Raw genomic sequence first — 16,316 nt, 5'->3', positions numbered from 1 at the left:
ATTGTGCATTTTAGGAACCTCAAGGCTAATACAGTATGTCAGTTGTGATGTATGGGGATGGGGTTTTGTTTGTTTGGGAATTTTTGTGTGTTTTGTTTCTATTTTTTCCCCTTTTTCTTCCCTTTCTCATTAACTTTGCTTCTTGGTTGAATGCCTTTCCTGTAACCCCTAAACTTTCTAGTCCCTTTGTCTGATAGAGTCTGTTGGTCTCTCTTAGTAGAAGTGTGTCCAAACCTCAGCTGTTTCTCTGTGCTTTTTGTCTTAATTAAGACAGACTGCTCTTGAACTGAGAATCTGGCTGAGGTGTGAACAAATCCAGCTTTCTGTGTTAAAGAAACAACAACATCTGGCTGTAAGCAGACAGGTGGATTAGAGATGGATTCAGCTGTCAGCAGGATTTACCAGATGTGTTTGTTAGTCTGGTTTGGCTATGTGAACCTTCTAACTTCAGGGGAGTAAGGAGAGAGCAATGAGCAGTTCTTGTGTGTGCATGAAAAGTTCTTGTACCTTTAAGTAATAGGTAGAAACTCTCTGAACTGTTGTATCATGATTGTATGCTTACAGTCATAGTGCAAGCAGCTATATTTCTTTATTAATAATTTAAAACTTCCCCCTTTCACTTGAAAACCTTGTTCTTTTAAAATGAATAAGCATTTGTTTCCTATAGGTGTTACTTGTGTCCTAGTGGTTGCTATTTATGGAACACAATTCAGTGGGGAGTGTATACAATTTTTCATCATTGTTTTTGATTTGATTTTTTGTTAATGCTCTCCTGGGTAGGAGGAGAGGTCTTCTTGGGGAGTGGATTACAGGGTACTGTGAGGCAGTGATCCAGTCTGTAAAATGTGGTCCATGTCCTTACTGCACATCAGCACAGATCTGAGCCTGACAGAAGCACGGCCCACACAGTGGTGCACACCACGAGTTTGTCTATCATTGTGCAGCAAATGTAGAACTGTAGAAATTCTCAAGCTGGAAGGAACTCATAAGGGTCATTAAGTCCAACTCCCTGCCCCACACAGGACTCCCTAAAACTAAATCATATAATTAAGAGTGTTGTCCAGACACTTCTTGAACTCTGATAGGGGTGACTGTTCACCTGTCAGTGAAGAACCTTTTCCTAAAGTCTGTCTGAACCTCCTCTGATGCAGCTTCATTTCATCTCCTTGTGTCCTACTGTGAGTGATGACCTGCAACTGAAGAATAACTAAATATTAAACAGAAAACAAACCAGAGTTTGTAAATTTACTATCAAGAAAGTTGACATAGCTGTACATATGTTCCTGTTTATACAAAAAACAGGACTAAAATATACTAGTGTATTTAAATTTCTGAAAGTGGGATACAAAGAAGATAGAGACTCCACTCAGTGGTGCCCAGTAATAGATCCAGAGGCAATGTGCACACACTGGAACACAAGAGGTTCATTCTGAATGCTTTCACCATGACAGTGGTGAAGAACCAGCACAGGTTGCTCTGGACATTTGCAAGGTCACCATCCTGGGAGATCTTCAAAAGCTGTCTGCATGCACTCCTTGGCAAACTGGTTTTAGGCAACCCTTTTTCAGCAGGGAGATTGAACCAGGTCATCTCCAGAGTTTCAGCCATTCTGTGAACATTCAACCCTATTCAACCCCATAGGGCTAAATAATTGTAAGGGATGAATAATTGTATTAGAAAAAGTTACATGAGTCAATGTATTATTGGCAGAGAAGTTACATGTTGGTTGAGTTTTGAGGTAGGTGTCAAAGGTAAGTTAAGACTTAAGTTTTAAAAGAATTTTCAGCTTTTTTTTTTTTTAGTGATCTTATTGATACATCCATATATGACAGTAGGCGACTAGGTTGCGAAACTGTTGCTGGTCCTGGTGGTCTTATAATGAACTTAGTTCACCTGATTGTAATATGTCTTCATTTAATTTGTACTTTGTGATCAGTTATGGGTTCTTTCTCTGTCTTTGGGGACACAGTTCTTTTTTTCAGTCTGTTTTTCTGTCACAGTTTTGCAAAAAGCAAAATAAAATGTTTTAGCTGGGAAGAAAAGCTGATCTGATAGAAGCCATCTGGGTAGACAACTTCTATTTGTAAAACACCCAGATGAATGTGGTTTTGGTACTAAGATTGCTATATGCAGTTATAATATAAATGTCTGCTTATAATTCATGTTGATTAGCAGTGGATGCACTGTTGTATAGAACAACATCGAACTTTGCAGTTGAATACCCATGCTTTTTTTAGGTCTTACAGTTCAATCCATCCCACTAGCATTCTTTGTTTGATCTTCAGTAATTCTGTATCAAATAATTTGCAGTGGGATGTAAAGCATATAATTTTGTATTTTTTTTAACATTATATGCAAAGTTAGGAATGGAAGTGCATCTCGTTTAGGTATAGAAATTCTGACTTGTTACAAAAGCAACTTTGTCTTGGTTGACCATTGTGAAGTTTTACATAATGTCATTTTGCTTCTGTGATAGCATACTAGTATTTTTTAAAATTTCATTTCAGTTGCTTGTTTTATTTTTGGTATTTTGTTTTGGTTTTTTAATATTCTTAGTGTTGGGGGTTTTTTCCTTGGGGGCTACATTTGTTTAATTTTAATTTTTACCAAAAAACCCCAAAACAAAAAACAACAAAGTTTCATGGTATGACTCAATAAGACACTTTTAGCCAAATAAATGGTACACTAAAATAATACCAAGTTTGTTTCCTCCCAAGGGGTAACACAGAGGTTAAACTTGATTTCTGCCTGATGTTTGTGTGTTGTAGTTGTCTTCTGCTTCCTGTTACATTCTCCTTATTTTCCTCATGGCTTCCATGCCATTCTTGCATGTTTTTTTTTCTCTGCTTGTGTGAGTACTACAGCTGTTAATCATTTGAAATTATGTATTGCAAGGTATCTGAGATTTCTATGACTGTTTTTTGAAAATAGTTAATGTAAAGAAAAACAGTAATTCCTGCCTCTTTTCCCCCATTCTTTTCTAGCAGCTGGAGGAAGGAAACAAATAATTCCTGCTTGCTAAATCTTAAAGTAACTTCCCTGGTAAAAGACAGCTGTGTCAATATTATGACCATAAACCATTACATCCATAATATTCTGGAATTTTGATACTTAGGCCGGTTGTCAGTTCTTCTCTTCTTTTAGAGTATCAGCTAAGAACTTCTAGTGTTTCTGGTGATTCTGGAAAAAGAATGCTTTGTGGAGTTCATGGTCTGCTTTTCAAACATACCATATGAAAGCAAGGGGCTAATCTCTGCATATTCATCAAGTTGTATTGTATTTTATTTGGATATTTTGTTTCAGACATTGACAAGAAAGTAATTCTTAAATTTGAATTTAAAAACTAGAAGTCTGCTTCTTGTGATCAGTTTTTCTTCATTAAGCTATTTATCTTTGACCTTTTGTCTTATGTGATTCATTTTCTTGGGTGGGATCTCCTGGTATTTGTGTGATTTATGGTGATTTCTGCCTCTTCTACTCACCCTCCTGGCAGTCTCTTGTCACCTCTGTGCACGTGCTGCACATGTAATAGACTTCATGGGTGCTTCTCCTAGTTTATACTATCTGGATGATAGGTACTGGTGGCTGCACATAGCATTCCAAGCTAGTTCTTGCCAGTACCTTAAGATGGGTGTTAGCTGATAGAGTTTTGGGTTTGTGGGCATTGGTTTCTTTGTTTGTTTGTTTCACACAATGGGTCGGGTTGGAAGGGACCTGGTCCAAGCTCTCTGATCTCAAGCAGGGTTGCCCTAGATCACATTGCACAGGATTGTGTGCTTGAGTATCTTCACTGAGGAGAGGAGGTTCTTGAAGTACCTTGTCCTAGAATTAATGCTGAGTAGAAAAATCACCATGAGACTATAACCTAGGCATTGGCCCCTCTTTAGACTCTCCTGTTGTTTTCCCCTTACAGCTGACTTTTTTTTCAGAGTTAGCATGTATATTCTTGTTTAGCTGTTCATATGCAGTCTTTATATTTGCAAACATTTCTGTTGCTCTAAACTGTCAATGTTTTACTGAATGACAGTATCATCCATCTCTGCATCCATCTGTCTATGATTTCCAATTTAATGCTTCCATAATAAATGATACCTGGTGCAAGGAAAGTGTGGATTGTTTTATCACAGATGAACCAAACATAAATTATCCCAGGGTAATATGATAAACCTGGAAGTTACATTTATCCCTGTTTCTGAAATTCTGACTTCAGTGTGAAGATTTTTTCTTAAACTCTCAAAATATTACTGATATCAAACTAGTGCACCTTTAGTGGTAGTTTTATTACCTTTTTTTTGCTCTGCATTAGTAATGGGAGTGCTGCTTTTATTTCCTTGCAATGTACCTTAATTTTTAAAGTTAATTTAAATTTTTTAAATTGAAGGGTATTGCACCTTAATTTTTAAATACCTTTAAAAAACTTTGTGGTCCACAGAGGTTCATGAATTCTTGGATGGCACCCATGTGATTGCTTTGATTTGAAAATGTGGCGTTTGTAAGTGTAGACACAGTAACTTCTGATTAAAGATACCTGTTACCAGTTGTCACAGGAAAGTTTAACTGTCATTTTTCTGAAAATGGGTATTCAGCTGATTTTATAGGATACTCCAGTATCCTATATAGGATGCTTCAGTAACTTCTTTCTTTACAGTCATTACTATACAGCAGTACTTCCTTTTTGATTCTAGCTGCTGAAGTGGAATTTTTTTTTGTTAAGCTTATTTACAGTGGATATCTCAGTTTGGCTTCAATTTTATCTTTATTTTTGTATTTCCTGGTCTCTGTGGTAGAACTGTCCTGTTTTGAGGGCTCTAATTACTACTTGCAACTTCACTAAGTGGTTGTTGGAGCTCACTTACTAGTATAAAAATGTTTCTTGCACCCCAGTCGTGGGTACAAAAGCTTAAAGCTTAATTTTGTTCCTTTGGCATGGACATTGTCTGTGACCCCCCTCCCCATCTGAGTTATGTACACCACCAAATCACTTCTGTTTGAACACTGAGGACTGCTCATAGTTTGTCTTTTCTTAAGATTTTGTGTAGTATGCTTGAATAATGTGACCACCTAAGGAATGTTTTCCCTAGTACTTGGCTAACTGACAAATATATTGCAGATGCCTATTTTATTAAAATCATATTTAGTCAGCCTACACTCTTCTTTCTCTGTCAGATTCTTTTACTATTGCCTTCCAGTTTTTATCTTTGTAATTTCTTTTCCAGAAATAAACCATTTTAATTCTTACAGTCCCTTTTACTTAGTCTTGAGCAGAAATGTGAAAGCAGAGATCTCATAATAATAAGTCAGTTTTATTTTTCTTTAGGTTGTTGAATGGTTTAATGGTGAATTCTTTTATATAGTTTCTGCTAATTTTTTTTTAAATCTGAGTGTGTTTCAGTGAAAATGCTGTTTCATAAATGGCATAAAAAAGGGGCAGTTTTATTAAAGACAAATGACAACACTAACATCTGGAAAGATGCTGAAACCTAAAGTTGGGTCACTTACATTTTGTGGAAGCTGCAAGTGTCTGCAACACCACTGGAGAGAGCTGTGTGCTGAGATAAGTTGGTGCTGAATACTTTCTGCTTGCTAAATCTTTGGGAGGCTTTCTTTAATGAAGTTTGAAAAAAAACCTTAGAAGTGGAAGTGAGGACTTGCCTGGCATCATTCACTAACTGATTGCAACTCTGTTTAAGTTGCTTGAGGCCCTTTAGTGCACATGTGCTGATTTTGGTATCACATGTTAATCTTCCTTGTTCTTTTCTGAATCCTCTAAATCCACTCTATATTGTGATGATGTTTCTTCTTGCACAGTTACCACCTGCACATCTTTTAATTTTCCAAAGTTAATATGTTAATGCACTTTGCTGCATTTTCTGGTGTAAATTTGAAAAAAGTATTTCCTAAATTAAACAGGTTATTACTTATATATGACTGTCAGAGGACTGCCATTAATGACATTCTGTAGTGTAACCCAGTACTTTTTATGTCATTTGTTGGACTGAAAGTTACTTTTACCTTATAATTTGGGTCTTCATTCCAGAAGACATTTAATTAGTGGCTTCTGTAAATTCTTCCTGTAACAGTCCTTACTGTGCTGCCTTACAGAAATGGGAAGCTAGTATTTTATTGATATGGATAATACCAGTATCTTGATTTAATGATAGTTAAATAAACAGTGTACCATGATACATTTCTAAAAGTGAATGGAAAGTATTAGTCTAGGCATTATACCTGAATCAGTATGAAGAATAACCTGGATTTACGTAAGCGCCTTTGGTCCAACACACTAAAGTCTTCTATTTTATTCAACAGCAAAAAAATTAATTTCAGCTTGCCAAATTTCAGCTTGCAGTGGCTTTTTACGGCCAAGTTATAACTCCCTAGCAGTAGATACATTATGGAAATAGGTTTAGTTTAGTGGCAGTTGGATAATGCAAGTCTCTAACACCAAAGTCACTTCTCACCTTGATCAGTTTTTGTCAATCAGCTGTATGCCAGCAGGAATTTACCAGGGTATAGAGAATTTCCGTAAATGACTTAAATTGTTATGTTATTTGTGTTTTACTAATAATACTAATGAAGTAGAAAGATGCCTGCCTCTTCCACTTCTGTAAGTTGCTGAGTAATCTCTTAATGATATCTTGTTGCATCTTCTGTGGACATTACATCTTGACAAATTTTTTCATATATCCTGTGTTGTTGAAACAAAGTGATCTTCAAGCATTTGTCATGGTTTACATTAATTCATACAAGGATGCTACCCACTGAGGCTGCAGAAATAAAAAATGCATAAAAATAATAACAAGAAATTACAAACTGTATTGAAAAAGGAATAGAGCTTTGGAGTGAAATTTGTAGTGTAATTTATGAGATGGAAAAGATTTTGCTTCCTTGCAATGTCCCATGAGACAATTTAGGAAAATGTTTTTGTGTCTTCTAAACTGTATTTGGATTGTTGATGGAATGGCCTGTGACAGTGAGAGGCCACTGGTCATCCTGCTTGGTTGTGGAGAAAGTGTTGATGAATATTTGCCACTCCTTTTTTTTGGCTACACTTTCTTGTTGGGATGGTATGAACTGTGGAAATGTATATTTAGTTCTTTACACATTCAAATTTTTTTCCATGTGAACCACTTACTAAATTCACTTGAGCTTCTAATGCCTTTGTGAATGTGAAGAAAGTGTTATTCTCACTGGCATATTAAAAAATGTCTTGCAAACCTAGATCTAGAAGTATATATATCTTAGCCTACATAAATTTGATGTATACTTTCTTAGATTTTGTATGCATTATTTTTAAATTATCTTAAGAATAACTATATAGATAATTATATATTCAGTGAAAGTTCTGAAAAATAATAATGATGATAGAGTTTGCTAAGTTGGTCACTGTTTCTGGAGATCTTCTAAGTCCTCATGTTTGGATTCTGGATTTTTAAGAGGAAGTGATAGTAAGGCAGGAGCCAGACTTGCAAGGAATCAAGCGTTGATGTGATAAAGTTTGCTTCATCACTTGGGTAGGACTTCTACAAAACTATATGGAGGATTTAAACACATTTATATGTCTCTGGAAAGTCACTGTTGACACATGATGTCTTCATGTGTGTTAAGGCACAGTTTGTTTAATGATTAGCACAGTTAATTAAATCACCATAGGCAATGTAAACTGTCAACCAAACAAAATACAATTAAATGGAGTGTGGTTTAAGTCCTCCAGTAGATCATTGACTTAACATCCTCTAATGATATTTATTGACCTATGAAGTATATTTGCATAGATACTGAATATGCAAGATATCAATCCATGTTTTATTTGCATAATCACAGTCAGTATTTTAAAGTATTGAGCAAGTAGTGTATGTGAAGTTAAGCTATTCATAAAGTTATCTGCTATATAGAAAACATCTATGAATGTTTTAGTAATATAATGGCCAGTAGACTTTGCTGGAACTGAGTAGCTGTTGGATGCTACAGACTTATGTACAGAACTCATGTGTAGTGTATTTATTTGAGCTTGACCAATTTTGGCAGTGGTACTTACTACTAATTAACTCTGTTCAGATTAATTGATTGTTCCCATTTGTGGTCTGGCTGATAGTCATAATTTTACATTAAATATGATCTTGTGATTTTTGTCACAAGAGTTGAATGACTTTTTAATCCATCCTCATCTAATGTCCAAGAAATGTAACTTCGGCTTTTGGGTTTTTTTCCGTGCTTTAGTTTTCCTGTTGTCATTGTGCAAAGGTTATATGTTTTGTCATCTTTCTTTCTTTTGTCTGTAGTAGTTTCTTCCACCTCACCTCCCTTATAACTTAGTTTTTAATTTGTCACACTATTTTATACATACTATTTTTCAATATACTTTTAAAGACTGGCCCTTGGTTCCTGACTTTAGGTCTTTGAGAAATTACAATTGCAGCGGTGCTTCTGTGTTGACGCAGGCAGTTGCAGGACATCTTAAATACTACTGTATCATCTCCATGCGTACAAAGAGTAGGGCTTGTATCTTAAATGCTTTATTAGCTTAAAATATATTTATTTTCTTCATAGTTTTTGAAGTCTTAGCTTACAGTACTGTTTAACATAACTAAAAAAACCAAAGTCTGATTGAATCATGATTTTTATTCCTATTTGTTAGGACTGGAATTTGTTATATATTTGTTCAAGTTTCTTGTGACATCTGTCTCCCTTCTTTATCCTCATATAACAGCAGAAACAGGGCAGATGTTGAAGTTTAGTTTATATGCTGGGATTCTGCATTGTGCAAAGCATTTCATGGTCTGAATTGTTTTCTTGCCTTAAAAAAGGCATTCATGTGAACATTTCCCTTTTTCATAGCATCATTAAGGTTGGAAAAGACCTCTAAGATCATTGAGTCCAACTGTTAACCCAGAGCCATTGTGTTCTCCACTAAACCATGTCCCCAAGTGCTACATCCACCTACCTTTTGAACACTGCCAGGGATGGTGATTCTACAACTTCCCTGGAATGCCTGTTTCAATGCCTGACCACTCTTCTGGTGAAGAAATTTTTCCTAATGTCAAATCTAAACCTTCCCTAGTGCCATTTAAGGCCATTTCCTCTTGTGTTGTCATAGATTACCTGGAAGAAAAGACCAATCCCCACATCACCACACCTTTTTTCAGGTAGTTTTTTAGAGCAGTAAGGTTCATACCTGAGTCTCCTCTTCTCCAAGCTAAACAACCACAGCTCCCTCAGCCTCTTCTTGTAAGACTTGTGCTCTTTCCCTTCTCATTGTGTAGTACTGGATTTTTGAAAACATGGTGGAGAACTTCTAAAATACCATTTGTTAAAAAAAATAATAGAAGCTGTCAGCTGAGTCTGTTGAATCTCAAAGATGCTTTGAAAGAATTTCCTTCTTTCAAAATGCTTGTCATCTCAGACTGTTTTCTTTTGCAATACACTGAATCTATAAAAATGAATTTTAAAAGCTTTTTGAAATTCAGTCATTGAATATCACATCACTGGCTTATGGATTTTCATTTTCAACATGTTGTACATACAGCTGGCCTTGAGGCTGTTGTTCTTAGCTGCTACTGTCTTCTTTTTCCATGACAGAAGTTCACTGAAACAGCTGATATATCTAATGTGAAATCACAGAGACTTGCATTTGGTTAGAGTTACCAAAACACCTTCCCCCCCACCCCACCCCCGCTCCCAAATAAAATCCTAGATTCTATTGAGTGTTCAACACAGATTATTTTGATAAAGCTAGGTATGCACAGTTTTATTGGCAGTCCAGAAGAACAGGAACTTCTAGCAGTAGAATGTAATGAAGTTTTACTTAGGTAATTGAAGTTATAACTGTTGTGCAAGTTTGCTTAGCATTGAAATTTTTTTTGAATGATATGTTTTGTTTTCTGCTGTTTCTTTTGAATGTTTTTGTTTCTCTCAGTATTAGAAGCTTTATAATTCTTTATCCTTTATGTTCTATTTCTTAGAACCTTTTTAGAATTATTTTTGATCCTGTAAGACTAGGTGTATTAATTCTCTAGAAAATGAAGTCCTGTTTATTTTTTTTCTGTACCTCTGAGAGGGGTAAGCTGTGTACATCCCTGTCTGTAACCTTGGCTGGCTGTTAGGTGCTAACACTGCTGCTCTCTCACTCTTCTTGCTTAATGGAACAGAGAAGGAAATAAGAAAAATGCTCATGGGTCAAGATAATTACAGGGTGATTGTTTTCATTCTTCACTAACCTTGGTGGCTGCAGGTTTTTCACACTTTTCTTCCTAGTAACTGCTATGCAGCATTTTTTGTCAGTTCTTAAATGCATTATCACAGAGGCACTGCCAGCATCACTGATGGCTCAACTTTGGCAAGGGATGAGTCCATTTTGGAGCTGTCTGGAGCTGGCTCTGTTTATTATAGGAGCAGCCCCATGTCTCTTCCCACAGGGGCTCTGCCTTCAGCCTCCCCCACTACCAAAACCTTGCCACATAAACACAATACAAATGTTCAGTTTCATGCAGACCTTGGATGCCACTGAAGCTTAAAAGCTTGGTTGCATGGCCATTGGACATATTGGCTGCACAGTTGAACTTGACTGTAACGTATGAGTTTCAGTCTTTGAATTATTTCAAAATGTGCTCCAAATGGGACTACATCATCATGTTCTAATCAAGTTTCCACTGCATTTGATCTGATGTGACAGCTATCCACCACTGGAAAATGGAGTTTTGTTCCCCAGTTCCCTTAGTTCCTGTTCTTTCCCTTGAGTTAGCTTTGATGCTTGTCACACGCTTTTCAAAAACAATTAGGCTTGTTTTTTGAGTTGGTGAGTTTGATTGGTCCAACAAAGCATCTGATGCTTTTATGCATTCTCATATTCAGGCAAGCAAGGCTTCCTTCTGCTGTGATGAGCTGTTAGAATGAATTTAGGTGTAATATATAACATCTTCCCATCTGAAAGGTAGAGTGTAATATCTGTGTCATATGGCAAGAAGAGTGAACTTTATTACAATTTCTATGTGCTTTTGAGGAGTCCTAGACTTGACATGGGCTTGTCATTGCAGTGTGTTAAAGAAATATAATGGGGATAAAAGTGGCATCATATTTTAGTATTTGAAAAAGTTACTTTGTTTCCTCCCAGCTTCGTCACTGTCAATTTTTACTACAACTGCAAGCATGTGGCACTGCTCCGCTGCTGGGTGCATGTAGGGGCAGAGAAGATGACAGAAACTGAGTTGACTTTCATCTATCTGTTGAAGTACATTGCATATCATGCCTGTTGAATGAAATCTGATGTTTGTTCTATTCATGTTTTCCCTATTTACAAAAATAAAATTTCTTGTGCTGTATGTGTTCTTTGCCAAAAAAAAAAAAAAGCCAATGCTAACTTTTTGTTTGGTAAAAGATTAGATGAAGATGAAGCAAAATCTGTAACTTTGATTGTTTTCATGAAATATGAACTGAAGAATACAAATCCTGATACTTGGAATTCACAGTTCAGAACAGCCATGACTGCTAGAAGTGGATCATGCTTTTAGCTAAAGAAATAAAAATATCAAGACAATGACAAAGAAATTTGTTTCTTTTGTTACGTTCTTCATTTGTAACTGCCCTGGTACAGTCTTTTTCTAAGATCCTGATTGTTCCCACACATGCCATCTAGATTTTTTCACCGTCTTTTGTATTGATTGCTTTTATGTAAGTAAAGATTTCACTTCAGCTTCCTTCTCTAAAGCAATGAAACTCTGCATAACTTAGAGTGGATTACATGGTAGTTTTCATTTGCATCAGTTTAAAGGGACTGAGAAACCAAGTAACTGAGTTGTGTTCCTAGTTAGAATTTAGGAAGAAGATACCATTGCTTATCTGCAGTCTTTCACTTGAAAACTTGGCTTTAACGGCATAGAGGAAAGACTTGTATTTTTCATTCTCTATTTGCTGCTTGCCTGGTAGTATTGGGGAATTAGAACTGGTGATGTGTAACAATTAACAGCACTGGTGTTTAGGCATTTTGGAAAATTGCATTTTCCAAAAGAGTAAAAATGAACGCAAAGTCCACTTCAGATGTCTGAACACCCAAGCTACCTAGGATTTATTATTACCAAGAGATGGAAACAGATCATACAATACAGTAAGGTTCTTGGTTGCGTCTTGTTAGTATAAAGATCAATGACATTCTGAAATGAGGAGTTTTAGCTTTTTCCTGATGTGTACTTCTTGGAAGCTTTGTGTCATAGGACAATCTACCTGCATATCAAAACTGTTGCTGTCTCCCACAGTATAGATTACTGAAACCAATCAAAATATTTTGTCCTTTTTTGTGTTTGTACGGGTTTGTTGGTATATTTCTAGTTGGATTTTGTTTGTCAAAGTGGGACAGATATGGTTAAGCATGAACTAGTTAAACAGCATTGTCTTATTAATTTCTTTCCACAGTTTTAAAACCGTGAAATCATGGCTCATTCAAAGACGAGAGCCAATGATGGAAAAATCACATATCCTCCAGGAGTCAAAGAAATCTCTGATAAAATATCTAAAGAAGAGATGGTGAGAAGGCTAAAGGTTAGTAAGCAACTAATTGCTTGCAGATTAAAGTTTCTTGTAAAAGATGTTCAGTAATCCTATTACTGTATTTTATATCTGGAATGGTTTTTTTTCCCCTTTGGGCTTTACCTTTTCTATGCATAGAAGGAGAAAATTGTTTGCTTTTGTGCCTTCTCTTCTACCACTTTCTTGAAATGGCTTGTTCAAAAAAGGTTTAAATGCATTTAAAAATCACAAATAGAAATGAGCTGCCTTAATTTAAAATGCTGCTCAAATTTTATTTCCACTACTATGCTAAGTCAGTACTTTCACTTTGTTTTCCAGTATTCTCCTCTCTAAAAGAGAGTAATAATTTTGGAAATAATTTCTATACCTCTCAATACATTCATTTTATGCCTTCATGCTCTTTGGTTTGTTTATAAAAACCTTATACTCGTTGTTTTAGCCTGTATCATGATGAACGTAATTTTTGTTATACTTTAGTATACATACTTTGACTACACTTACAGTCTTTGATGTATTTCTGTCTTGAATTTCTTGACCATTTTATCTGGCCTAAGCATTCAGGAAAGTTGGATAGATTTGGGGGCTAATTTTGTTACTACAGTTCTGCATCTACCTTTGTACTCTCACAAAAAGGCAGGCCTGTATTGTGCAGGAGGAGTGCCTACAGCTTGGGCTTACCCTGTGAAACAGGAGGGAACAGATGTGGGATGGGAACCTTAAGTATTCTAACAGATGAAAGAGCTTAATTTGGAGTTTTCTGAAGAAGTAGTTTTAAGTCAGTTGGAACTATGGGTAAATTAACAAAAACCAATAAAATCCCAAACCATGAGGGTTGCTTCTTGTCTTCCCCCCAGTAACTATTCCTAAGAGAAGGAATTCTTTGTTAGCACTTGCATATTTTTTTCAGCTTGTGGAAATGCAGCACCACACTTCTTACTAATCCTTTTTCTCCTGTAGCTTAATTTCATTTTTGGCCTTGAATGTCTAGTCCCTTCTGTCATCTTGATCTGTCTTGCAGAATAAGAGGATCTTGTAAGATGTCTTGTGTTTCTTGTTAGTTGTTTATTCTGGCAGTGAATTCATTGGTGCTCAGGCAGGGAAAAAACTGAAGTATTTCTTTTATAAGAGGTTGGATGTTCCATGCTACACCACAAGTGTACAAAACTTCAGTATAAACACAGTTGCAGGTGCTAAAGAAAAGTAGTTGATAAATAAGTGAACTATTAGCCTCTTGATTTCTCTGACTGCCAAATTCATGCAATTATTATGGAAAAAGCACTCTTCTGTGCACAAGCAGACATTCTGCTGTTTGTTGATAATGATATATTAATATAAATGCAAATTATTGAGAAATCTGAGAATAAAATGGAAAATATGCAGAGTGAATTTCTGTATTAGCATAACTTACATTGGACATTTGATGCATTTTGAATTGATGCCCTCTTGAAGTTTATAATAGATTTCAAAATGAGATAGAAACTAAATGGTGACAGTTGTCAACTAGCACTGAAGACAGAAAGAAGGTGATAAACTCTTGGAAATGATGAATAGTGTGAGAAAAGCATTTTTCCACATTTTTTTAATACACAAGAGCCAAGTCATCATCTAATGAAATATTACTTTTAGACCAGCAGTCTAATAATGCACTTTTCTGTCAGTTTCATACCAGTAAATTCCAAAGCTTGTTTCTGTGGAATGATGTAGTAAAAATTGAATGGGTTAAGAAATATGTGCCACATCTGGAAGATGAAGCTCTAGGAGTATCAATTGTGGTGGGCTGGGTGCGATTTCAGGCTCTGGAGTCCTCTAACTTATTGCTTTGCAGGAATCTGGAAAACCATGCTAGGACAACTAGCTTGTTGTCCTTTGTTTTTCCTTAAACACTATGATGGAGTGCTCTGCAGACAGGATGACTGATCTTTGTTGTCCTGACTTGTACAGATGTTCATGTTATCAGGGAAAAAACATGAAAGGTTCATTTCCAGAGTAGAAAAAACCCATACTTGTTGCAAGAAGTATGAAAAAACTACTTTTCCTGGAAATGAAAACAGTTCTGACTTGTAAATTAATTAGTGTATAAGGGCACCAGTGCACTTCAGGTCTTGTGCCTGACTGGGGAGGACATTTTTTTTCTTGCAATGGAAGTTGTGTCTGCCTAAACTGCTGATCTTCTATGCCTTTTTGTAAAGGATTTTCATATGTTTGAAAACTTCACAGCTTCTGTGATCCTAATTATGCAGAAGTTTGGAATTTTTTTGAGTTGGGCTTTCTTACTCCCTGACCAGTTATAGTAAATCTTTTGAAGGGGGAAAAAAACCCAACCAAACAACAAACTATAGCAAAGTAAAGTATTTTGCAGTGTTATAGGATTCTGGGACTTTACATTATTATTCTTTGAATAACATCTCTTCTTGCACTGAAGAAGTAGATGGGAGTTTTGGCTTTAATTCTCAGGCTTGTGTAATTAAGGCTTTAGTATAATTTTGTTAATTTTACAAGAGCTGAACTCTTTAAAATAACTCTGCCTCTGTGAGTCAGATAAGGAATTACTTTGTTTTGTCAATAAATTTCTCTCCTTCAGAAAGTTTTTCAAATATAAGAATACTCACCAACTAACAGTTACTAAATATAGCTTTTTCTGCTTTTGTTTTATTCAGCATGTTAAATATTTGGTGTACCAGACTCTTTTTTTTGTTCCATGACTTCAGTAACTGGATCCTCCTAATCCTAGTGGTCGTTTTAGTCTTGTTGGACAACACCCTTGCTGCTCAGCTGCCTGGATTTATATATCCATTTGTTGAAAGTGTGGGCTCTGCTTCTGGACAGCACAGGGAATAGAATTTTCCTCAGAGCCATAATAGGCCAAAACCTGAAACTGAAAGAGAATAGGAAGAAAAAATTGTCACTGAGAGAGAAACAAATATTTTTAATCAAGTTTTGCCATTGTCTGAATTTTAAAGTAACAGTCTATTTTTAAGTAACAGTAACAAGCTGTAACAGTGAATCCTGTTGCACTTCTTCAATTGTCAAACTTGATTATATGGTTTCTCAAAAAGATTTGGGAAGTCTACAACTAGGCTTTCAGTATTTCTGCTGAGGCTGTGTGTTGGTTTCGTTGATAGAGGACTTGGCCAGGTATTTCCTGTGCCCTGAAAAATGAAAACACTGGTTGCTTGAGTAAGTACTACAGCATAGCTAATAATGCTTCTGACAGAAGTTGCAGAAGACCAGAAAAATAACTTTTAGTAAGGATTCTGTTACATGAAGCATTTAATTTTATGTACTAATATGTGTCTGTCTATTTAGATGGTTGTGAAAACTTTCATGGATATGGACCAGGACTCTGAAGAAGAAAAGGAGCTCTACCTAAATCTTGCTTTACATCTTGCTTCAGATTTTTTCCTCAAACATCCTGATAAGGATGTGCGTTTGTTGGTAGCGTGTTGTCTTGCTGATATTTTCAGAATTTATGCCCCTGAAGCTCCATACACTTCACCGGATAAACTGAAGGTAAATAAAATTAATCTCTTTTTCCACAGCAGGTTTTTACACTCAGTGATTAATACAATTGGTCATGACTGCTTTTTGCCTCCTTTTATTTCTGGTTCAGCCTAAACAGTTCAAGATTTTCACTTGATTTTAGGATGGGATTGGTCAAGTCAGTTGTCCATGACATAAAGGGCTATATAGTACGTATTCCAGTAACTTGCAGAGTTTTGGATTTGTATTGAAAATAATTATTTTATTGAACTGTTTTTGGGATTTGTAGGTTAGTTTACTTCGAAATATTGATTATA

General features: G+C 35.9%; 1 protein-coding gene across 3 annotated transcripts in view; it reads left to right on the top strand.

Moving 5' to 3' along the window:
* PDS5B (PDS5 cohesin associated factor B) overlaps positions 1–16,316 on the top strand; it is a 101,529-nt gene that overhangs the window by 7,588 nt on the left and 77,625 nt on the right. For all 3 annotated transcript variants that reach the window (XM_077173803.1, XM_077173804.1, XM_054627851.2), the window contains exons 2-3: positions 12,406–12,531; positions 15,826–16,029. In XM_077173803.1, coding sequence (XP_077029918.1) covers positions 12,424–12,531; positions 15,826–16,029 — 312 coding nt within the window. In that variant the 5' untranslated portion in view covers positions 12,406–12,423. The remainder of the gene's footprint in view (positions 1–12,405; positions 12,532–15,825; positions 16,030–16,316) is intronic.

Source organism: Agelaius phoeniceus, chromosome 2 (genome assembly GCF_051311805.1).
Source record: "Agelaius phoeniceus isolate bAgePho1 chromosome 2, bAgePho1.hap1, whole genome shotgun sequence".
Taxonomy (NCBI): domain Eukaryota; kingdom Metazoa; phylum Chordata; class Aves; order Passeriformes; family Icteridae; genus Agelaius; species Agelaius phoeniceus.
This window is presented reverse-complemented; position numbering and strand designations above follow the sequence as displayed.